The 25,418-nt window shown below is 51.5% G+C and overlaps 1 protein-coding gene across 1 annotated transcript; it reads right to left on the bottom strand.

The window, feature by feature from the left end:
• Window positions 1-1,726: 1,726 nt before the first annotated feature.
• DAGLB (diacylglycerol lipase beta) lies at window positions 1,727-23,440 on the bottom strand. The gene is made up of 15 exons (XM_081135273.1): window positions 23,257-23,440; window positions 21,740-21,891; window positions 16,269-16,440; window positions 14,912-15,170; window positions 13,368-13,490; window positions 12,464-12,591; window positions 10,921-11,047; window positions 9,532-9,615; window positions 7,621-7,698; window positions 4,945-5,025; window positions 4,736-4,863; window positions 3,963-4,031; window positions 3,810-3,882; window positions 2,730-2,980; window positions 1,727-2,617 (listed from the first exon to the last, which is right to left on the bottom strand). The coding sequence occupies exons 1-15, from the start codon at window positions 23,349-23,351 to the stop codon at window positions 2,422-2,424; spliced, it is 2,016 nt and encodes a 671-aa protein (XP_080991399.1). The 5' UTR covers window positions 23,352-23,440; the 3' UTR covers window positions 1,727-2,421.
• Between the last annotated feature and the right edge of the window lie 1,978 nt (window positions 23,441-25,418).

Raw genomic sequence — 25,418 nt, forward strand, 5'->3', positions numbered from 1 at the left:
TCACATGTACTGTGTGTTTCATCAGTTTTTACTCTCCTAGTCTCAGGATCCTCTGGGCACCATTTCCCTCACGTGTTTTGATTTTTACCACCTACACCCGACTCTTATTTTTTAATTTACTTCATTTCGATGAACAGGTTTTCCAAGCGCTTCCTGAGGAGTGTGGGAAACGTTTTTGAGCCCTTACAGCTTTGAAAATAACTTCATTCTACCCTAATACTTTTTGGCTGGGTCTAAAATTCCGGGTTGGAACTAACTTCCTTTCAGGTTTTTGGAGGCCGTTCTCTCACTGTCTTCCATGGCCATTTCCATTGCACAGGGATACTTTGATTCGCAGCCTGTGGGACTTCCCCTTGACCTTCCATGGCCTGGTTTTATTTTTATCCCTTGTGCTGGGGGGGCGGGGGGGCTTGTTCCATCTGGAAACTCATGGCTTCCGTTACTCAGGTGTCCATTTCTGTTGTCATCGTTCCTGCTTTGAACTTTCAGGTGTTCTCCTTTATCTTCTGTATACCCTTTTCCAGCTTCGGGGGTCAGTTTTGTGGTTGCAGCACTTCCACTGGCCCACCCTGTAGCGGGGGTAGTGTGAAGCTTCTCCCGCACCTGCCTCTCCCGGCCGCTTGTTCTTCAAGTTCATGGCAGTCCTGGGCTCGCGCCGAAAGGTCGAGAACCTCACAAGCAGAGACAGCTGAGCACAAAGGTGAGTCTTAGCAGGGCAGTGTTCGCAGTGTGTCTGAGATCTGAGTGTACAGGACTTGTGTGTAGAAACGAAGCTTGTAGCAGTTGGATGTTACCGTGGCATTTCCAGCACAGGTTTTAAATGGCTTGGCCCTGTGAAGGTTTTCAGTGGCCCAAGTAGTCTGGCTGGTACAGCTGAGGCCCAGAGGGGAGGACACGGATCTCTAGGGGTCAGGTTTCCCTGGCGAATTCTTCCTGGAAGGTTCTGGGGGCCGAGTGGGAGGAGGTGAGGAATGTCATTCCCTCGCTTTCCACTGTGCTTGTGTCCAGTCCCCCTGCCCCGCCCAAAGCCAGGTTTCTTCCAGCCTTCAGGTAACCCCTCGCTTTGGCACGTCCCTGTCTGCTTCCCTCCAGCGTCACATGCAGGGGGTCTGGGTGGTAAAGCAGATTCCGTTTACCTCTAGCTTCTGATTGTCCTGTTTCGTGTGGCTCAGTGGTTAGAGTGTTGGCCTGCACACCAAAGGGCCATGGGTGCGATTTCCCTTCAAGGGCACATATCTGGGTTGCAGGTTCAATCTTGGTCAGGACACATGTGGGAGGCCACAATCGGATGTGTCTCATGTTGATGTTTCTCTTTCCCTCCCTCCCTTCCACACTCTAAAAATCAATGGAAAAAAATATTCTCAGGTGAGGATTAACCAAAAAAATAAAGTGTTTTGATTGATTTTAGAGGGAGGAGGGAGAAACATCAACATGGGTTGGCTGCCTCCTGCATGTGCTCTGTGAATTGAACCTGTGACCTCTCAGTGTGTGGGACAACGCTCAACCAACCGAGCCAGGGCTGGCTTAGGCTTTTTAAATCCCTTTACTGTCATTTTATGGGCTCTGTGGGGTGGGTGAAATCAGATGTCCGTGCAATCTTCAGCCTGCAGCCACAGGGCCAAGAAGACTAAAGACTTCATTTTGTTAGTGGACAGAAAATGCCATAATGCTCCCGGGAAAACAGGCCTGTGCAAGTGTCCAGTAGGAAGGCACAGCACCACACACGTGTGACCATTAAGCGCTTTATTAACGCCCTCTGAGTCCACTGCCAACACAAGAGCCAGGACTGTTCACATCAACTGGGTTGATGAGACAAATGGGACACGTAAACAAGGAATGGCTGCGGCGGAGGGGCAGGGGCTGTCTCCACTCACTTTCCTGATCTGGTTTTGTCTCGGTTCTCAATTGCAGCTCAGAGCTGATCTTTAGTGCCACCAGGAGCAAACCCCAGTCTGCACCCTTGCAGCTGAGAACTGAGTTTGTATAGCTGGGAAAATGAGTTTGCTAAAAAACTGCACGCCTGTACGCCAAGTTCAGACTCCTTTGAACAGGGATAAGACAAGACCCTGCCAGTGAAAAGTGGCCTGGGGGTGGGAGTGTACAGATCCAGACCTGGGTGCTGGAGTCCCTGGCAGTTCTCAGGTGCCGGGGATCTGCAGGCCATGGGGAAAGGGGCACCTGTGAAGCTTCGAGCACGTTCAGTCTCAGGAATCCTGTGACCTCTGTGCTCTGCTGACTCCTGGTGCGTTAATACTATGATTAGCATGATTTCTCAGATCAGTCCGTCATTTAGACATCTCAAGCTCAGTGCCTGTCAAACGCCTATCAGTGCACTGTCATCGTGGGATCCACTTTAAGAGCAAGTCACTTGAAGATCAATGGTTCGAGTCTGCAGTCCTGGAAGTTTCCAGTAGCTCTTGATTACACCATGTCCGCATTAGAGGCTCCTGGGGCAGGGCAGGAAATGCACACGGCCCTGTCTGACACCACCCTGTCCAGGGCTTTCATCAGGATGCCCGGTATGTGGTCTGTTAGCATCTTTGGGCTGATGAGTATTTTGCTGAATTCTGATTCATGTGCCCACCTTGCGGAATACTGAGAAGTGTAACAGGAACACCTGAAAGGGACAGACAGCAAAGCTTCACTTGAGCCTCAACTCCACACATGTGTCTCTTTGACGGGTGGTGCGTGGACTTAGCCAGGTGAGGGCCCTGCTGCCCATATCTCACCTGCCTGCAGTGCCCTCTTCCTCCAGGTGGATGATCCTGCCAGGAAGGTGGAGGGGGGGGTACTTGGTGGGGGACCCCAGCGGGGAGTCGCTGGAGGAGCTGTATGCTGGGGACTTGTGTGTCAGCAGACTCTGCTCCCCAAGAAGAGGCTGTGTCAGGTCTTGGTGGTCGCCCCCATCCAGCTCTGTCGGAAGGTCCTCTGGGTTCCCTCCAAAGAGCCCATACCAGCACCCGCGCAGCAGAATCTTGTACTAAAGGTGGGACCGAGAAGGCGGCATTCCTGTTACTCAGAGGCTTTCACTTACCAGAGGCCTGGGCCCGGGAGCTGGGACAAGTGCCCGCCATGGATCTCAGGAGTGGCGATCAGTGGGCCTAAACTCAGGTGTCTCTTGGGCAAAGAAGCCACCATGGTAAAAGCAATATTTAAAAACCAAATCATGCAGATTTTGAGAGAAAATTATCCTTAATTCTTTTCAGGTAACTTTGCAAACCAGTTTTACTCTCAAAGACGTTAGATACTATTTTAAATGGGGGGTGGCAGTAGCTGATAAGGAGAAAGTTCACTTAAAATTCTTAGTATTTTTCTGATTAGCAACAAAAATAAAGTCAGAAAACAGGTTAAAAAGAGATCTGAACAAAATGACATTTTGATATATTTTTTGGTCAAAGCTCATACATCTCTTTTTTTACACCACCCCCGGCCTCGGATCATACCAGTAAGAATTTTTAAGCCTGCCTAATTTTCTTTTAACTTTTCAATACGTCATGGATTGCTTTCTCTATTGGTAATATAAGTTCATGTCACCATTTCTAATGGCTGCGTAATATTTCACAGGACAGACATACCATTACATTATAAACTCTACGTGGCCGACTTATTTTCTAAGTGTTGGTTTCAACGGCATCAGGATACTGTTGGTGACATGACAGGGCTAAGAGGTGCACAGCAAGTCACAACTGGAACAGGGCTGAAAAGTCTGTCTGGCAGCAGCATCGCTGCCCCGGGCTAAGAGGCTTTCAATGTAGAAACATCCTCCCCAGGCCGCACAGACTCCTGTGCACCCTCACGGCACAGCTTACCTTGGGCTTATTACAGTGAGCAATCGCTCGCAAGATTCGCTTCTTCAAATCTTCCATGTTGGCCACACTTAACCTGTTTATCAAAACCAGACTGGGCTCAGTACTCAGTCTTTCCAGCTACCCAACCCCAGATGAAGCACCCGGCAGACTGACCTGGGGATCACATCCTTGCCCAGGACGAGTGACACAGTGAAGTCCTTAGAGTATTCATGAAGGGATTTGCTGCAGTTTCAAACAGGAAAAATTCGTTAAGTTTTCTCTCTCTACCCAAACTTGAAAAGACAACGTGCACCTGCGTGTTCGGTGCAGCATTATTTACAGCAGCCAAGACACGGAAACAGCCTGTGTCCACTGGTGAATGTTTGGATTGTGTGTGTTGTCTACACACACACACTGGATTATTATTCAGCCATAAAAAAGAAGGAAATCTTGCCATTTGAAACAACATGGATGGACCTTGAGGGTATTGTGTTAAGTGAAATAAGCCAGACAGACAAAGTCAAATACCACATGATCTCATTTATATGTGGAATCTAAAAAAACAAGTTCACAGATACAGAGAACAGACGGGGGGCTGCCCCGGGGTGTGGGGGAGGTGGGCAAAATGCATGGAGGGACAAAGGGTAGAAACATCCAGTTATAAACAAATGAGTAGACTATAGCTAACGCTGTAGCACATCTGAAAGTTGCTAAGAGTAATCAAAGTTCTCATCACAAGAAACAATGTGTGATAACATGTTAACTAGGCTTATGGTGATCACTGAATCATTCCATCATTCAGGAAATCCAAGCCCTGGTCAGACGGGCCTATGGAAAGCTGCTCAGTCTGACTTCAGCTAAATGGTGCTGAAAACACACCTGAGGAGGGAAAGTTAAACCACCAGCAACAGACCAGCCTCCCCCCTGTGACCTGTCTGTGGCCGTACCTCAGCAGCCCCCGGGGCGGCGAGAAGGCGTAGCATCTGACCTGCGGGTACACCTTCCTGAGCAGGATGGCCAGCAGGGCGGCCGCACCTGCTCCCAGGCTGTGCCCCACGATCACCAGCCGGTAGTCCTCAAGGACAGTAGAACGAGGAAAGGTTAGAAAACCAAACAGCTAATGACAGAAAATGAAAGAAAAAAAGTACAATCTCACAGGAGCAATGCTGAAGGCCTGGCTCAAAATCCCGTCGTTGACGAGTCGTCGGTACAGGTATCTGGCAGCTTGAGAAATCCCCTAAAAACGAAGAAGGTGACTAGTGATTGTCAGACAAGGTAGGTCCCATCACAACGACGAACAGGTTTACACTATGCACTTATTTGCGACTCTATGCCCCTAGCAAGCCAGAAGCATCTTGGGCAATGTCCATGCCCACTGCTGTTATATTCCTGGCACCCATCTTTCCTTGTCAGTGGGCATTTCTACAGCGTTTTCTGTAGCTACGTAGAGTTTTGCTATATGGCTGTACCACAGTTTAGTCCAGCCAAGTCCCTGTGGTTGGGCAGATTTAGATCATGAATGGCTGAGTTTTCAAAATGATGCTAAAACAAAGTTCTGAATCATTGACATTGGTTAAACATCCACTGTTCCTGCAAAGGCAAAACAGACCATCAGAAGTGGATTTTAGGGAGGTCAGGTTTTGATTTAATTTCAAAAAATAAAATGTAGAACTTCCTAATAAATACGGCTATCTCACAGCTTCTTGAAAGTTAAACAGTTCGAATAAGACAGAGACAATGCTATCAAATATATTTTGGAGTGCTTCCTATAGGACAAGGCAGGCCTGGCCGTCCTCGTGCAGCCTGCCCCCGACGGAGGAGGGGGAGCAATTCTGTGCAGGACGGGAGCCTGGCTGGCCACCTCGGAAGCTACTGCAAGTTTCTGATCCAGTAATTCTGTGAGTAGAATGCTGATCCCGGCCTTAGAAACCAAGAGAAGGCTGGAAGGGTGGACCATCTTGGGCACAGTCTCAGCACTTCCTGACAAACCACCTAGTTCCCCTTTACTCCATGCAGTCAACTTCCTCCAACACTATGAGGCACCTATCAAGTGTCTGATTCTGGGCAGTTGGAGCCAAACAACTTGGACCACAACTGCTGCTGGTGTCTCCCTGGCACATGCCTCACACACACAAGATGCCAAGACTGTTTTCAGCCGCAGAGCTTTCAGCTCCAATTACTGTGGACAGTGGCAGAGCCAACACTTGGTACAGCTGAAGCTAAGAGTAGAGGACAGGTCATGGCCTTGTGCCTCGGGCAGGTGGCAAATAGCCAGGCCCTAAGTGCCCCAGCTGTGGTCACACATTGACCTGTGGGCAGGTCCTATAGGAACCGAGGTGCAGCCAAGCCCAGCAGACTCTGGTTGGCTGGTTGATGTGTCTATAAGTTTAAAAAATTTTTTTCATACACACCCACTAACAGTTAATCTGGACTCTTTCATGAATTTAGGCACAAAAAAATAGCTAAGGGTTAAAGGGAAATAATTCGCATTCCCAGGACTAAGCCCCCCTCTGTCTCCTTGCTGGAAATTGTCCAGGCAGGGCAGCTGCACTCTTGCTGTGAGACATGTCTGTGTAACAGGCATTTTATTTAAAAAATGATTACTACTGAAGGAATGTGTTTTAGTTGAAAACACATGAGGTGTGTAAAACAGCACAGGCCCACTGCCCTGCACCCCTGATAACCTGACTGACGTGATTTCAGGCTCCCCTCAGATGTTAAAACCCTCTGCTCTGTGGCCTCACTCGTCATCAGGGAAACGCACATGGAGACCAGTGAGAGGCATCCACAGCTACCCACCCCACAGGGTGAAGAGAAGGAGGTTTGGCTGCAGAGGAGCGGGAACTTGCCCATGTCGCTGGTGGGATGTAAAACGGTGCTGTTGGGAAACTGCAGGTTCCTCAAAAAGTTAAACAGAAATACCCAGCAGCCCCACTTCTGGGGCCACACCCAAAAGGAATGAGAGCAGGGACCTGTGCCCCCACGTGCCCAGCAGCATTACTCACTATGGTCCATCTCTGAATAAATGGATAAACCAGAGGGTGTAAGTGCATATGCAGCGGAATATTCCTCAGCCCTGAAAAGGAAGGACGTTCTGACAACGGCTACAACGCGGATGGACCTTGGAAACATGCTCAGTGAAACCAACCAGTCACGAAGGGGTACATACTGTGACTCCCCTTGTATGAGGTCCCTAGGCAACCAAGTTCATAGAGACTGGAATGGTGGGGACCAGGGGTTGGGGCAGGAGTTAGGACTCAATGGCACAGTGGTGCTGGGATGACGAGCTCTTCGGGGCAGAGAGAGTGGTGATGGACACACCGTTCTGAATGGCTAACGGCAGTGAAGTTACACTTCTAAACAGTTAAAATGAAAAGTACTGTTGTGGACATTTAAAACTGTTGGGGAGGAGGTCCCCCGCCCCCAGCACAGGACCGAACAAGACCAGGGCTGCACAGCGTCTGCAGGGGCGGGGGAGTGCGCGGCGCTGAGGTGCGTTTCCCACTATGAGAATATATTCTTTTGATGACAAGGGAGGAAAACGTTCTGCAGGTTCAGAGACCGACTCTTGACACGTATTTCAGGAACCATGAGCCTTGTGGTAGGTGACTCAGTCACTCTGAACTTGCCTCTCACAAATACTGCCCCACCAGCAGCTGACAGGCTGTCCTGAGAGCCTGCACTGTAAGCACGAAAGCACCCACTGTGCGCAGCACCAGGCCTGGAGCAGCGATTTGTTAGTAGATCTGAATTAACAGGAAACTCAGAATCAGGCAATTCTGACCCTTCACCTGAGCAGAACATTCCAAATCCCGGAGCCCAGGGCTCCTACCTTATGCGCCACACAGTCTTGCACCTCACACTCTAGGTCCAGGGTCTCACTCTCTGCTGACAGGTCTGTAAGGATGTCCTGTAAAAGAAAGTTGGGAGAAGAGGTGTCAGCTGGGTGTCGTGCACTGTCGGTCTGGGTGGCAGGTTGCTCTGAGGAACAGCTGGGATGGCAGTCTCCTGGGTCAGACTGCTGAGACCCAAACCTGTGAAGCTGAGAACTCAGGAGACAAACCCAGGTGGCCAGGTAGCTCCTGAGAGACCTGTGGCACGCCCAGCTGGGCCAGGCATGAACAACAGAGCGGGGACCTGGGACCTGTCCAAGACACACCTCTGTTCTGCCTCATTGCACACATCTAAGTACCACAGCATCTGTGAGCCCTATGCTGGGGCTCAGCCAACAGCTCACTGAAAAGGGAGCAGAGTAAACACTGCAGGGCAGGGGAGGCTTCCTGGAGGAGGTGGCACCTGAGCCAGAGCTTCAAGGAAAAGCTCTTTCAGGAAGCAGAAGAGAGGCAGGCAACCTCACCCAAGGGCAGGGGCAGGACCCAAAACAGGCATCTACATGGGAAGCAGGTGGTAGGCCAGCCTCATGGGAACCCAGCAATGGACATGTCACGGGAATAGGGCAGAGAGGTGGCCTGTGGGAGGCGGGTGTGTCCCCAGGACTCAGCCTGACCGCTGGGGGAGAGGACCCATATCTACACTGGTCACAAAGCTGCACAGATGACAGGCTGCCTGGCTGGCACCTGCTGGCCTGAGCTCCCAGCGCCCAGGGGCTGGAAAGGCAGGCGGGGTCAGGTCATAAAGCACCAACAGGGCTGTGCCGAGAAGCACAAACCGTGTGGAAAGCAGTGGGAGTCTGGGTTTTCTGGGCAGTGGTTAAGACCTGACCCAGGTTCTGGAGAGTGACTGTGGACAGTGTTCAGGACAGATTGGGACAGTAGGAGACTAGAGACAGGACCAAGCACAGGCAAGATAGACCTGGGACCAGAGTGAGGGTGGTGGTGGTGTTGGGAGTGGACAGGAGGTGGCCAGAAAGGCAGGCCGGGCAGCACTCCACGTACGACAGCCTGGGCAGGGCGTGAGGAGAGAAACTGGAGACCCCGTCACCGTGTCTTCCGTGGGTGAAGGGAGGACACCACGTTGTTAGTAGAAATGGGCCAGATGGAGGAACGGGTGGGGAGGGAAGGTCTCTGGCTTCTCTGGTCCCTGGGTGGACCCAGATGGCTCCAGGAGAGGCAAGCACTGTCCTGGCCACCAGCCAGGCTGCACGCTGTGCCCCAGAGCCCAACAGAGGGCGGAGGGAGGTGGAGGCTCAGTCTCACTACATTTTCTGGGTCAGTAGAGTAGCAAGAACCAGGCAATGAGACAGGAGTGGCCAAGAGGCCAAAGGACATGAGAAACAGAAGAAAGTCACCCAGCATCTCCGCAGGGTAGAGGGGTTGGGCATGGGCGGATCACGGCTAGGGAGGGAGGGGTGGCGGGTCTCGCAGCACCTGGAGAGCGGGCCCCTGGGCGCCGGCAGGCCCTGGGCTGAGGTCCGTAACAGGAACTCAGGACCCCGAAGGGGGTGCCGACAGCACTGCTTAACTCACTGTCCCTTTCTGGCGCTGGGAGTAAAATATTCCAGGGGAGGATTACCCAGGTTGGGGTCCAGAACAGACACATCCAGGGAGTCGAGCAGGTACCCCTGTAGCAGTTCTTTAAGCAGGGACCCACCCACTGGTGTCTTTCTGACATTTCTCAAAAGGAAATAAGGTCACCCGTCTCTCACGAGCCTGCACCTGCTCCCGCATGTCCCTCCCAGTGTTTTCCTGAGTCTGACGCAGGAACTCAGGAGGCTTTCCTCAGTTCCCACTGAGGGCTCCCGGGCATCTGCGGCCCCTCGTTCCCAGGCCTATTGGCTCCTCACCTGCAGAGACATGGTTCCTCGCACAGCCACCACAATGCACTCTTTCCTGTGATCCAGGGCCACCAGAAAGGGGAGCTCGAAGACCTGCAGGAGAGGAGCAGGCAGGAGGCTGAATCAGCGCACACACCCGCCAGGAGGGCCAGCTCTTCCCGGGACCAGGAGAGCCTGTCCCACTGCGTGGGGCCTGACTGCTCCCACTCTCTGTATGTGACAGGCCTTCGCTCACATGGAAAAGTCTGTTTTCCTTTCCCACCTTTGCCCCACCACGTGCTGCACGGTGTGGGGGCCACAGTCTACCTGGGCCTCCTTCACCTTAGCCCGGCATCAGCAGGGTCCGGGTTAAGCCCAGCTCTGCGGTGACTGACTAGAAGTTGTCCCTCTGGGTCAGGACCAACAGCCACTGTTCACCAATGACTTCAGGTTACCCTCGGGGTGGGTGTGTGCGCACCTCAGGGGCAGGACAGAGCCCTTCTCCATGAAATGTGAGCAGTAAGAGGTCTGGGCCAGGTGGGCATCACTTCCACCCAGCACCAAGCACAGGTAAAGCTGGAGCCCCAGGCTCCTATCTTTGGAGCCAGTCTTGCGAGAACACTGAGAGCGCCCAGTCCTCTGGGTCTGCTCCCTCACCTCCCAGAGGATATAGCGGCCCAAGCCCCACAGGCTGGAGTGCAGACCCAGAGGGCCCGGCTCGCGGACGGCCATCAACCAGTGACAGCAATACTGGGAGGGCGGCCGCTGGTCTGTGATGAACAGTTACACATCTGGAGCAAGCAGGAAGGAAAAAATTGCTGCCTGTTCTTCCTCAATTTCCACAGGAGAGGAACATGAGCCAGGGCCCCACTGCCAGGGACTCAGTTCACTGACCTGGTGTGGCCTGGACTTTGGGGATGTGGAAGCTCCCAGGAGATCTATGAGGCAGCACATTTGAGAACCACTGCACTAGACCACATGACAGTCACTTGGAGAGCTGCGAGCCCACCAAGGACAGGTCGCAGAAGCTGGACAGGGGGCTCCTGTAGGGTCACCAACATCTTCAGTGCCCCCAGTCCCCTCCAGACTGCACCAGGCCACTATGGATGGGCTCAGATCCAGAAACCAGGATGAACTACCTCCACATACTGCTGTGGGACCAACCCCAACACCACCCACTGTTCTGAAGGATGGACCGTGTGAAGGCAGCGTGGCAGCTCTGAGGGAGGCTTTCTGCCCCATCTCATGTTAAACCTGTGTGGGCTCTGGGGGTTTGAAAAGCCCCTGAAACGATACACAAAACCTGGGGGAGAATGGGTAGTATGTGTCTGTGTGCATTTTCTGGGGGGAATGATTCATAACCCATCAGAATTCAAAGGGCTCCAGGACCCTGAAGTCGGGAAGCACTGTGACACTCACCTTGTCATGGAAGCTTATGTGAATGAAATCCCGGTACTGCAGCCCCGTTACCCGCAGGATGGAACCAAAATGGCAGTGGAGCTGCTCGCCTCCAACCAAGTCATATTCTGTTGTCCTGCTTCTGCAACTAAAAACACGACCACCTGAGCCGCTCACCAAGGGATGTCAAACCCGTCTTGCTTCCCAGCAAACATGAGGACCAGAGCGTACAATTTTTAGGACTCAGTCTGGCGAACGTACAATGGCCTTTAAAGGGTATTATTATCTCTGTGCATGCTTCTTACTAGAGCTTTGACTTCTGGGTTCACGTGAGCACTTTACATTTTTTTAATTTTTTAAATTTTATTATTATTTTTTAAATATATCTTTATTGATTTCAGAGAGAGGAAAGGAGAGGTAGAGAGAGAGATAGAAACATCAATGATTAGAGAGTCATTGATCGGCTGCAGCCCACAACCCAGGCATGTGCCCTGACCGCGAATCGAACCCTGATCGCCTGGATCCTAGGTCGACGCTTAACCACTGAGCCACGCCCGGCCGGGCAGCACTTTACATTTTTAAAAAATGAATCAAATCAGCAAGGATGGCCCAACTGACTGGTGTGGCTTAGTGGTTGAGTGTCAACCCATGAACCAGGAGGTCACTGTTCGATCCAGGGTCAGGGCACATGCCTGGGTTGCAGGCTTGATGCCCAGTAGGGGGCATGCAGGAGGCAGCCGATCAATGATGTTTCTCACTCTCATCATTGATGTTTCTATCTCTCTCTCTCCCCTCCTTTGCCTCCTCTCTCTGAAATCAATAAAAACATTAAAAAAAAAAATCAGCAAGGATGAAGAAACTCTAAAATCACCAGTAACAGGACAAACTGGCACCAGGCGTCTCCCACTGTGATGCACCCAGAAGGACACAATGTTCCTCACAGTGTTCCTGCCAAAAATGCACAGCCTGACTCTAATCACAAACCACCATCAGACAAATGCAAACTGAGGGCCAGTCTACAAAACACTGGTGACCCTTTTCAAAATGTCAGTATCATGAAAGATAAATGACTGAGAAACTGCTTCAAGTCCAAAGAGACTGAGGAGACGTAACCAAATGCAACACAATCCTGCGTCTGGGGGAAACGACGACAGGAATGTCATTGAGTCAACTGGAAAAAGTTGAATGTGAGTTGTAAATGAGCTAACGATGATGATAAATGCTGAGTTTTATCACTGTCCTGCAGTCACATAAGAGAATGTCCTTGTTCTGAAGAAACCCAGCCTGAAGCAATTGGAGATAAAGGGACAGACATCTGCAACTCTCTCCAACGTTCAGCGGAAACTGCACAGAGAGCACACAGCACGTATGACTGGAATGAGTCAATGGTGACAATGCTGAGGGAGGTGCCAGAATTCCTGGTGCAGCTCTTGCAGCTTTTGAAATATTTCAAAACGGAAAGTTTTTTAAAAGGGGAAACAGGATTATTTTTAGAAGAGAACGTATGGGCACCGCTGCAAGAGCCGTCTAGAAGGAAGTGGAGGCCGAGCCCCTGCCCACCTACCAGTCTCCCCCGATCCTGCACAGCCCCGTGAACGGGTTTCTGTAAATGTAGAGCGGCCACCCGTAGGCAGCTGCTGCAAACTGCATGTAATGTCGGCAGTTCTCCAATTCTGCATCCAAATCATCTTCCTGCGGAAGGAAAACAGCTGCTTGTTCAGGGGAACCCAGGCCGGAGAGGACCCACACACGAGACCCTAAACCTGAACTAGAGTTCCTCTTCTCCCCTCCTCTGCTCACTGAATGGACCCCTCAGGACTCCCACAGGGAAAGCTGGTCCTTAGACACAGTGGGAGGTGGACCCCTCGTTTTACAGGAATGCAGCGAGTGCAGCGGGGCGACAGCAAACATCCCTAAGGACTTCCCTGGCTCCTGGCGCAGTGGGCCACCGACTTCCTGCCCAATGCAGGCAAGACCAGCAGGTTTTCACGCCACTGCGACCAACCAGCTGGGAACTAGGAGCCTGGATGAGGCGCAGGGGAGCACAGGCACCTATGTGGGATGTTCTTCAAAAGCATAAAGGCCTGTGGCAGGAAAACTCTCATCACTCAAAGCTAAGCTGTTCCTGCTCCCAGGCCCAGAGAGCAAGCGCGTTACCTGGGGAGAAGCAGGCCCCACCCCAGGAGGGGTTTTTGAAACCAGACTCACAGCTTGTTTCCTAAGAGAATGCTTGAAACTACAGGGGATGGCGACGGGCCAGGAATGGGCTGCCTCCACCTCACTGCAGGTGGCGACGAGCCGCTGCACCTGACAGGTGACAAACCGCAGCCCGCGCGAGCCACAGGTCTAATTCCGAGCCAGCTGTTTGTTGTTTTGTTGCTTAGGTGTTTTGTTGTTTTTCTTTTGAGAAGATTTACAAATGGGTGTCAACGTCAGAACTGTGGGACCCGACAGAAGCCTGGGCTCACCTGGGAGGAGCCGGGGGGATGGCTGACCCCCTCCTTCTGCTCCTGGCTGCTCCTGATGCTGCCCTGCTGTTGGTGGAGCAGGGTGAGGCCGGCCGCGAGGTCGCTGGGCACCAGGTCTGTGTCCTGGAGGGAGGCCACGTGGCTTGTCGTCAAGCTCAGCAGGAACTGCCCATGAGCTCTTCACAGTCAGTTTCATACAGTTCACGTGCACGCACACGTGCGCGCATGTGCACACACACATACAGTTACGTGTAAAAAGGTGTGTTAGGAAGCATTTTCCTTTTGGGACTCCTCCTGTCTCTGAGCTCAGTGTGTTCTATTATCCTGCCCTGAGACAAACCCACCAGGAACACAGACCGTGTGGCTCTCCATTTTTAAATTTCCCTCAAGTAACTCAGCTCTTCATGCCTATGTCCCATCCTTGATGAAGGGGGAGTAAGGGGTAAACCTGCCGCTTCAGCAGCGACAGTGCTCTTAGCCCAGGTTTACACTCTCAGTGCTCAGGATGCCACAAAGGTCCTGGAAAGTCTGTGACAGGATCCGTGAGACTGGACTTCACTCACTGGGGACAGCCAGCCTCAAAAAGGACCATGAACTGGGAAAGCAGCTGAGTGGTCTCCTGAGCCTGACTTTCCCCTCCCTTCCAGGAGGGCCAGTGAGCAGGCTGGGTCCCCGCCACCCGCAGGCACTTCTGGTCTGTAAGGAAGGACCAGGTGCTGAGCACTGAGCTCTGCCTGTGACACAGGTACGACACCTTCTAAGAGGCAGATTCTCTCCTTCCTTCCTCCGCTGTCTCAGGACGGGTTGAAGCACTCCTCTACAATGACTTAGGGGACACACTTCTCTAATCCCCACAGAGGCTGTTGCTGGGCATGGGGCCAGCCCTGGACAGGCAGTCGGACCACAGGGAGCTGAGGAAAGGATCACAAGCACATGGGATGTCAAGAGAAGGCCTCTCCCTGACTTGCTCTCAACAGTGAACAGAAGAGCAGTTTATTAGAGACCATTACATGAAAAGACACATTAAGTGTGAAAGAAAAACGAGTATTTAGGTCACTGAAGAAAAACCCCCTAGGGCGGTGACGCCCTCCTGCATGGTGACTGTGGACTCAACTCTCCAGGAGGAGCAGGATCGGTCGTTTCTAACGCCTGTGCCTGGTGTCTGCTCAGTGCCAGCTGGTGGGCGGGTGTGAAAAGGTAATTGGTAAATTATTCCCAAAATGTACAGGTTCCTTAAAAGCATATTCAGTTCATTACAAACTAATTTGAACTCTCGACACTGTAATGAACAGGTGTCAACACCAAGAGGCACTGACCAGAGGGGCAGGGTCTGCAAACACAGGGCCCCTGGTTAACGACCCCTAGAGTGCTCAGTGCTCCTTCCAGGAAGCAGTGTCGCCTCCACCCCCACCCCCAAGATTACCTACCCTCAAGAGCTATTTTTTGGCAGCCAGGGGACTAGGTAAAAGTGCAGAGTCCTTGTCTTAACTAAGAAGCATTCGCTCCAAGAGGAGAAAGGGGCAAACCCAGGCCCTTCGGCTTACTGAGAAGTAGGTCGAGAAAAGCTCTGCTGTGCTCATAAAAGCCATCTGAGTGTGGTCATCCTTCCCGACACAGCAGCACAGGAGCTTGATTCTGGTCTCCCACACGCTCCTGGCTGCTGTCTTGAGGCCACTGAGAATCTGGCTCGACTCGGGACTGTCCAGGAGGCTGGGGCCAGCCGAGGAGTACCAGGCCACCTTTCCCCCGAGCGGGTCAAAGACGACGATGATGGTGATCACAGTGGAGACGATGATAATCCAACTGCAAAACAGAGAGAGCAGGCAGTGACCGGGTCCTGCAGCAGAGAGCGGAGCCTACGGCTCCCTCCTGTCGCTCCAGTTACCCAGGAAGATGCAGCTCTCCCAGAACCTGGGCAACTTGTTCTAGAAAGTTCATTGTGAGGCCTCACAAAAATCAGAGCTCTTAGAGTAAAGATCACAAAAGAGCCTTTGCCGGTTTGGCTCTGTGGTTACAGCATCGGCCTGCAGACTGAAGGGTCCTGGATTAGATTCTGGCCAAGGGCACGGACCTGGGTTGCAGGCTCAATCCCCAGCCCCAGCTGGGGTGCGTGAGGGAGGCAACCAATCGATGTGGCCTCTCACATCAATGTCTCTCTCTCCCACTCTTTCTGAAAAAGCAATGGGAAAAATACCCTCAGAGCAGGTTAAAAAACAAACAAAAGAAAAAATGAGCTTCTGTGGGCAGAGCTGTGGCCCCCTGACCATGACCCAGGCCCTCGCTCCTCAGGGCCTCAGGGTTCTTCTTGGTAAAACCAAAAGAGTGCAGCCACAGCGTGGGCACCCTGATAGGTCCTGCGTACAGATGTTTAAACGGTTCTCGGCTGTCCACGGTGCGCAGAGCTCTGGGCTCATGACCACATGTGCTGCAGGAAGACAGACCTCAGAGAAGGGGCTCTGCTGCCCTTGGTGGTGAGACCCAGGAGAGGCACCATCAGCACAACTGTCCATGTCCTTGTTTATAGCACAAGGGATGTAACTAGATCATTTCAAAAATGTTTAGCGAGTGAAATGCAAAAATCCTGTCCTAGTGTATTGCACTCTGTCTAGTGCACTCCCATCCTGCCTCTGGTGGCTGCCCATTTTGGCCTTCGGGGTCTCTTCCTTTGAGAACAATGAGAGCCGGTAAGAAAGAAAACTCCACCGATAACTGCATAATGGAAGGTGAGCTGTCTCACGTGTGAACAGGTGCCTCTACGTTTGTACCATGTCCTCATAAAGGCTGTTTCTAACTTAGGAAGCCTGCGTGATGCCCGGCTGTCTAGTTTCTCAGGAGGGTCTGTTTACCTATATCTCAGGTGCATCTGTGACAAGAAGCTGAAGAGACAGCGGGAAAGCTCACCTGACCACGACGGTTGCGATGATGCCAATCACAACGACCCTGTTGCACTGAAAACTGTCTGCTATCCAGGCAGCCCCCAGAGACGCCCAGACCATCTCGGGCAGAAAGAGCGCGAGGCGGACGTAGAGCAGCTTGGACATAGACTTCCGTGGCCCAGGGTTGCAAATGGTTCCTGAAACACAGGAACACCCGAGCTGGTCGCCTGCTCCCTTGGAGATGCAGGTTCCTTTTCTACAAAAGCACAGCACCCTACCTGGTGTTGCTCAGTGGTTAGAGCATTGGCCCGGGAATTAAGGGTCACGAGTTTGATTTTGGCCATGGGCACACACCTTGGTTGCAGGCTCAATCCCCAGCCCTGGTCGGGGTATCTGAGGGAGGCAACCAATCAATGTGTCTCTCACATCGATGTTCCTCTTTCTCTCCCTCTCTTCTACTCTCTCTGAAAAGCAATGGAGAAAATAATCTCTGGTGCTCACCCCCCACCTGACCATTTCTACTTGTGATTGGTCATCAATGCCTAAAATTGAGAGGAGACAAAGTAAGCGATGGGGACTGTGACAGGAAGCCTCAGCTTCAAATTCTTAGACTTTCCATGGTTTAAAAACACTCGGGTTCTAACTAGGGTGACCATACGATTATCTAAATTGGGATACTTTTGAGGCAAACAGAGATAAGCAGTTACCCAAGTTCTAACAGCGAAGAAAATGAGCTCCACCACCTACCTGAGCCCTCTGTCATTCCAGGCACCATCCTCAAAAGGACTGTGAGAGTCACCATCCCACTTTACAAATGAGGAACCTGAGGCACCGAGAGCTTAGAAGCCACTTTCTGAAATATAACCCATATCCATGACCCCGGCTCCCAGCCTCCCCAGTGCCCCCGTGGCCCTCACTTCTGGGAAGTGAGCAATTCTGATGCTCAAGACCCACTTAAAGAAGCTGAACATTTTAGACACAATATTCTTACCGTGTTTGTAAAACAAATCCCAGTATCAATAGGGGCCTGTGTGCTTTAACTCTTGATGCAAAACATCAACCTTCCTCCTTTGGGAAAATGTTGTGATAAAAACACTCATTTATGTAACACAAAAATACCGTATGATCAAAACAAATACAACAAATCTAAGCTTTAAAAAATGATGTGGTAAGGAAATCGATTTCAAATTCCAAAAATAATCTTCCATTAGAATGAATTACGTAGAGTCACACTTTAAAATACTGGACACTATCGGGCCTCATTTTGGGCACAAAGACAAAACCTTACAAGGGAAGTGAATGGGCACCCTCTCCAAGGGACAGTGATGCAGCATGAAAAAAACCAGTCTATATCTGGAGCCTGTGATTGTGTAACAAAAGCCGACTGCTGGAGAGAAAAACAGGAATTAGCATCTGCACACGCCCACTGCTTCCTGAAGGGCTGGGGTCCCAAATAAGGGACCACCCCAATACCCAGCCCCCGGATCTGAAAGGCAGCCTACTGATGCTGCAAGAATAAGACTAACACATAAAGAAGGGAGCAGGAAATGGAGTTCTGGTCACGGTTCCAGAAAAGGAGAAAGATACTGAGTAAGTCCCCTTTACACAGTGAGGTCTGCCCAGAAAAGCACTTTTATCTTACTTAGATATTTTTTTTCTTCTCAAGAGAAAGCGTTGCTGGTGTGGCCTGGCTGCTGCAGAGGGTGTCGTGAGGCTGTGCCTCGTGGTTAACACGACAGCAACACCCTACGTCCAAGATAATCTTGGTGAAGTAACTACTGTCCATCACTAGGAATAGCCACTTACGTAAGGGCTACAAAAGGAAGGCCTATGTCACAGAATCCTTGGATTCAGCGCCTCCAGCCACTGTAGCAATCTTCTCTGGCTTGAGATGAGCAAGGAGCTTAGGAGATGCAAATGCCAAGGAGATGCTTGATCCAAGAATCAGAATCAGACACGGTGCATGGCAGACCTCGCATGGCCAGGGTGTTCCACCAAAACGTGGTAGTCAAGAGGGTGGACCTTCCCTAACTAAACCTCCCACTTGGGCACACGCTCCCTCCTGGAAGGCCAGAGCTTTTTCCCTCCCCCTTTCCTCATCCTCAGGCATCTAACCTCTGCCTTTCCCCCTCCTAAGCTCCAAGGACCCTTCTTTTGCTTCTGTAACTTGTCTCCTGAGCCCACGCAGCCCAAATGGCTCACTTCTACCTCTGTAACTTTTTAAATAAACTTTCTCTTATAAATTTGAAAAAATAAATAAATAAACCTCCCACATAGTAGGAACAGTAGGATTTCATCAGGGAGGTTCTCAAATCAAAACTAGAAGCTGCCACAATGATACCAAGATTCCTCCCAACTAAGCTACGTAGATGACCAAGAGACAGAGGACAAACAGGAAAATACACATCCTTTGGTCTTTTGGATAAAAATGACTGCATTCCATTTGTTCCATACATGCTCTACAATGTGCGGTGTTTCTTTTAGAGATCAATCAAAAGCTAAATAAACATGGTCTTTCTGCTCAAAAGAGATAAACTACTGAGATGACCTTAACAGAAGGGGCGATGGAATTCCTCTACGTATAGAAAAAAGTTGCAATGTTCTGCACCTTGGTAGAGTGGAAATCTTTCCTTATCTGTCCAAGCAGGTCTCATTCTTTGTAACGGGTGCCCAGTAAACCATCATATAAAGGAATTACACTTTACCTAACCAATGGCCCACTGACAGGCACTGAGTCTGTTCCAACCTTTTGAACCTATAAACAACACTGCAGTGACGTTCCTACAAGTATTCTGCACACATTCAAATATATAGGAAAAGATGCTTTCACACACACACACACACAGAGCCAGACTGGGTTTCTGAGAGGCTCAGCCAAATGACATTCCCACCAGCAAAATGAGCTGCTTGTCTGCACAGTCTCGCAGACTCCATGTACTATCTAGGTGGGTTTTTCTTCCTGTGACTGAGGCTGAACAATGTGAACGTTATTTATGTTTAACTGTCCATGATCTTTGCCCGTGTTTCTCTTCTTTCTTATTTATCATAAAAGCCCTTACAATGAAGGAGATTGGCTCTAAGCTCATGTGTTACAATATTTTTCCCCATTTGTCTTTTTTTAAACTTCTTTCTTTAAAATGCTGTTTTCAACTCAGCTGTGATCTCTCTCACCACAAGTAACAGAAAATCCAACTCAAACTGGCTACAAACCAGGAAGCCCTGCCCTGATGTGAGCAGGACAGGCACCATGGCTCTCTGTGCTCCCCACCGCTCCAGCCTCCTTTGTGTGTCGGCTCTTCCTGGCCTGAGCGCAGCAGGAATTCAGCAGCTCATCCAAGCACAGCATCATCCAGAGGGAATGCTGTTCCCAGGGGAGCAAGGAAGGACTTCTCCACAACTTCCCAGTACATCCCTGAATGTAATGGCCCCAGTCGGGTCACATGCACATTCACGAACCAATCACTGGCTCAGGGCCAGCTTGGTATGCGGAGGGGTTGGTGGATGTCCTGAATCAAACTAGGTTCTGTTTGGAGGAGGCTGCTGGGTAGGCCACCTGGTGCCTGGGTGAATATGGCATCCATCCCAGCGGTGTGATGGGCACTAACACACCCATGACTATCTGAAGGAAAACATTTCACAAGAAAAAAACTACTTATTGCTTCACATCTGAACCCACAATGACAGCTGTAAACATGGCGTATGAACTAGAATGTGACCCGAACAGAATGGGACCAACCTCAGGACTGCATCTTTCAGAAATTCTGACCCATTAACAATTTCATGATGCCACTCAGGCCACATGCACACATTCTATCCCTCTCTTCAGCTCCAGCCCCAGCGGCAGTACAGACACGGGGGCTGACACAGCCACAGAACCAGGACCTTCTTTGGTGCAGACCCCAGACTTGTGTTCTCAGAGCTCTATTTTCTACAGCTTACTCTAGTCAGTGGGCACAGGCCATGCTTCTTGGTCACCCAAACCCTAGTCTTTTTCCCATGAAATACTCTGCCCCTAACACTTTTCTCTATACTGCTCCCCTTGAACTACCATTTTGTAAGCTTCAGTCTATCATCCCAAAATGCCAAAGTCTCACCTCTGTCACCCACTCTGTCAGCTACACCTCCCAGTTTCATCATCATCTGCAGTCTATAAGCATGCCTCCTACATCCTGATCGGAGCAGTGATAAAACCCGGAGCCACGCTGCACAGTGGCAGCCCTGCCTCTGAAGAGGAGTCTGTTTACTGGTGCATTGCTTTGTCAGTCACCAGAGCACTCAGCTCATCCTGTGAACCAGGGAAGGTTTCCCTCATCTTCAGCTAAGTGGCTAAATGCAGAACATGGTGACATGCAGGAAAAAAATTAGCATTAAAAATAGACGTAACTCTGGCAATTCATTAATGAAAGGACGAACAACCCAATTTAAAACTGGGCAAAGCATCTAAATAGGCATTTCTCCAAAACTGATACACAAATGGCCAATAAGCATAGGAAAAGATGATCAGTATCATTGTCACCAACGGAATGCAAATCAAAACCATGATGAGATAAACATTCCACTAGGATGGCTATGATCAAGAAGTCATATAGCCCTGGCTGGTGTGGCTCAGCTGGTTGGAGTGTTGCCCCATGCACTGACAGGTCACCAGTTAAATTCCCGGTCAAGGCACATGCCCAGGTTTCAGGCTCAATCCCCAGTAGGGGTGGATCCCCAGTAGGGATGTGTGCGGGAGGCAACCAATCGATGTTTCTCTCTCTCCCCCTTCCTCTCTCTAAAAATCAATAAAAACATATTTTTTTAAAAAAGCCCTGGTGGGTGTGACTCAGTGGTTAGAGTGTCGGCCCACAGACCGAAGGATCCCAGGTTTGACTCCCGGCCAAGGGCACGCAGGTACCTGGGTTGCCGGTTCACTCCCTGTCCCCGGTTGTGTGCGGGAGGCAACCAGTCAGTGTATCTCTCTCACATCAATGTTTCTCTCTCCCCCCCCCTTTCTACTCTCTCTGAAAAGCAATAGAAAAAATATCCTCAGGTAAGGATTAAAAAAAAAAAAAGTCATGTAATAACAAGCATTATTAAAGATGTGGAGAAATTGGAACCCTTATAAAGTGCTGATGGGAAAGAAAAATGGGGCAGCTGCTTGGAAAACAGACCCGCAGTTCCTGAGAAGATTAAACAGAGTTCAACCGCAATCCTAGGCACATATCCAAGAGAAATGATAACATATGTCTACACAAAAACATGTTTGCAAACATCCACAGCAGCATTATTTGTTAATAGCCAAGAAGTGGGGGCCACCCAAATGTCTACTGACTGAGGAATGGATATGTAAAATCAGGTATAGCCATTCAGTGTAATATCACTCAGCCGTAAAAAGGAATGAAGCACTGCACACGCTACAGCCCGGGTGCGTGCCCTGACTGGGAATTGAACCCGCCACCTTTCTTTCTGTGTACGGGACCGAGCCACCCCCGCCAGCGCAAGGCTGCTCTTTTTTACCTTTCATGCTGACACACACGATGGCTGACACGGTACAGATAATAACAGCCAGGAGAACTATGAGCACAATCAAGTAAGTGCCGAGCGGGACCCCTCCAGCGCAGTCCAGCTTCCCTCGGTGACTGAGGTACAAGGTCAGAATGCCAAGCCACCTGTTGGGAAACGGAGGGTCAGGAATGGAACCCAAGGAGCTGCTTTGCAAAACACGACAGAAAGAACTAAAAGGAGTCAGTATTTTTCAAAACAAGGTGAGGCTGGCTTTGAAATACAATGTCCATCAATAAAAGATCTACAAAGTCAACGAAGAGTGTAATTTTTAAAATGAGTTTTAAACTTCCCATGCTTGCATAACTGTTCTTGCTCCGTGCCCGCTGTAATACGCGACAGGCACGTACAGCCGTAAGAAAGCAAATATAACTTGAGCCGCTACAGCCCCGTCGCGGCTCAGAAATACACAACTGGTAAACCGACGAACTATATGCTTGCTAAATTATTAACAAGAGAGCTTCTGCTTCCGCGATTAACAAGGCACATGGGCAAACATGCACTGTGATTTGCTGGGTGCAATACAGCAGGTCACACAAAGACGTTACGGGGTGAACACTGGTAAGTTTGGAAGAAGTAGTGTGGACTCATGTTCTGTAATTCAGTGCAACACACAACGCCAAAGAACCTGGCCTGTGGCTGCAGGTGGTTCCCCAGAGGGCACAGCCTGCCTGGCAGGAACACGCATTAAGCATTCAAGCCCAGGCCACGTGGAAATGGCCTCGGCAACCTTTCATGCTTTTGTCAGTTCTGTGATGTTACCACCGCTGTGTCTAGAAATCACGGGAACTGACCTCGGAAAGACTTAGCTTTGAAAAGTATTCAACCACCGAGTAGGCAGCTCCTAACGTTCCCCGATTTTCTTTCCCCCTCGAAAATCTACTTTTTTATAGCGACGGTGTTATTATTCTTTGCTCAGACCCTCTGACAACAGATCGCGGGGCCCCCAATTCCACTTTCTACCGATTCCACGCTCCCAGGGGAACTCGGCCGCCGGCGGCCGGCGCCCGGCCCCGGGCGGCGCCGTTTCCCGTTTTCCACTGGCAGGGGCGCGACGCTGGGCGTTCCCGCGCGGGGTGCTGAAGGGTGCAGGGAGGGTGCGGGAAGGATGCGGGTGGCTGCCTCCGGCTCGAGGAAGCAGGCCCCAGGGCCATGGCTTTCGGGAGGCCACGGAGTCCCGGCGGCTCCGGGGGACAGGCAGGGAGCTCGGGCCCCGCAGCGCGCGCGCCCCGGCCGCGGGCCCCCCCGCTCTGGGCCTCAGTTTGCCGACCGTAAAATGGGGAGAGTCACGGCACCTGCCTCCTCGGGCGGTGGAGAGGACTAGACACGGGAACGCAAGGCCAGCTCTGGACGCTACCGTGACCTGGCGACACTGGCACTGCCCTCGGACGGCTGGCCACCCCGCGCCCAGCCCGCGCCCGCGCCGCTCCCTCCCGGGCCCGGGCCCCCGCAGCGGCGCCCGGCGCCCTCACCACAGCACGCGCAGGAACAGCTCGAACAGCCCCGGGAAGACCAGGTCGTCGCTGGCGATGGCCCAGCGCCGGCCGAACAGCACCATCCCGGGCATGGCGAAGGCCCCCGCGCGGCTCCGCACCCAGCGTCCCGCGCCCTCGGGCTCTCACAGCCGAACTGCCCGGGCGCGGCGCAGGCGCGCGCGAGGCGGGGCCCGGCGCATGCGCGCGCCGAGGCCGAGGCCGCGCCCGCCGGGCGCGCGCCGCCGGACCCTCTGCGCCTGTGCAGGTGCGCGGACCGGAAGACGCCGGCCGCCCGCCTCGCCGCGGGGGCGCTCGCTCGCACGTGCAGTCGGCTTCGCAGGTGTTTCCATTTTCTAGACGAGGGCTGCGGAGCTGGGGCGCAGCCCAGGCCTGTGCCGAGGCTGCCCGCCCTGGGCGCCCCGCCGTCCGGAAAGGGGACCCCGAGACCCTGGTGGCGTTCACGGCCTGAAGCCACCTGGCCGCTCGGGGGTGGGGGTGGGGGCGGGGAGCAGCCTGGTCTGCCCACCTTCCTCCCGAGCAGGGCGGGCTCAGGGCCTTGGGTCCCGACCCCGCCTCCGCACCTCCGCTCCCCGCCCTGGTCCGAGTCCCTCCGTCTCGCGCCTGGTCTGCACCCTCCCCCCCCTTCTTCCTTCTGCCCCGCAGCAGCCGGGGTGACCGCGTCGCACCGTCAGACCAAGGCCATCCTCCGCCGGGGTCTCTCAAGGCTGCACTTTGTCTGTAAAAGGGGCCCCGACCCCCCCGCAGAGGCCTTTCCCTGGTAGTCACGCATCCCAAGGCCGTAGATGAGTGTGAATCCGTCCCCCCCGAGTCAGGGTTACCACTCTCTCCCGCCGTCACCCCACGGCCAGCCGCCTTTATTCCTCCCTGAAACTCGTTCTCGCCCCAGGGCTTTTTACATTCTCTGTTCTCTCTGCCAGGGATGCCCCTCCCTCGGGTGTTTCCAGGTCGCTCACTGCATTCGGGCCTCAGCTCCTGTCACCGCCTCCAACGGGCCTTCCCTGGCCACTCTGCCTGAAAGCGCGCACCCCTGGGTTCCCAGACTTCAGACTTCACCACTCCCCGGAGTTCATCACGGTTATTACCTCCCTCCTCCCACCTTCCAGCCTAAGTGGTGTGAGCCTGGGCACCCTGTCCATTGCTGTGACATGCTAAATATTCGATGAACGAACAAACAGACTCATGAAATGTCAAGCTTTGCCAAGTTTTAAGTTCCTTCAGGGCTCTTCGAAAGGGCATAATTTCAGGGCTAAAAATAATACTGAGATTGTATTGACGGTTGTCAGAATGATACAGGGACTTTATAGGGAAGTTGTGGGGGTTTTATGGAACAGAGAAGCATTCATCCGTTCATACAATTAATATTTACTGGGCACTTGATTGGGTAACGAGAAGTCAGGGAAGATGTCCCTGAAGAAGACACTGAAATGAGATCTAGAGGAAAAGTAGGAATTAAGGTGAGAAGGTGATTCGGGAGTTGGAGGTTACACTGTGATCACACACTTTTAAAGGAATTGTTCCCTTTTGAAAACAGGATTTGTAAGGCTTGGCAATAAGATGATGCTTGTACATAACTTGTTAGTAAAGGTAGGTACGGAAATGTTATACACAGTAACAACCCACAAAACGATGTTATTTCAGAGGCAGTATGCAGGTTTAAAAAATAATTTTGTACAGTTCTAATCACTGCAAGTATATTCTGCCATTTCCATGTCACATCAACCCATTAGTTGAATTAGGCCTATTTTAAGACATTATTTCACCTTGTGGATGTATCACACAAAGCATATTATTCCCTTGTTTTAAAACACAGATTTTTCAATTTTCTGCTATTAAAAATAACTTTAAAAGTAGATCTATTTTAAAAATCTATAAAAAAAATATTTTAAAAATAACTATTTCTTACCCCGCCGGGAGTCGCTCAGCGGTTGAGGGTTGACCCAGGATCCAGGAGATCGCAGTTCGATTCCCCATCAGAGCACATGCCCAGGTTGCAGGCTCGATCCCATCGGGGGCATGCAGGAGGCAGCCAATCAATGACACTCTCATCATTGATGTTTCTCTCTCTCCCTCTCCCTTCCTCTCTCTGAAATCAATAAAGATATGTTAAGAAAAAAAGAGCTTTCTTAAAAAAAAAAAAG

The sequence above is a fragment of the Miniopterus schreibersii genome (assembly GCF_964146895.1).
Source record: "Miniopterus schreibersii genome assembly, chromosome: 4".
NCBI classification, from domain to species: domain Eukaryota; kingdom Metazoa; phylum Chordata; class Mammalia; order Chiroptera; family Miniopteridae; genus Miniopterus; species Miniopterus schreibersii.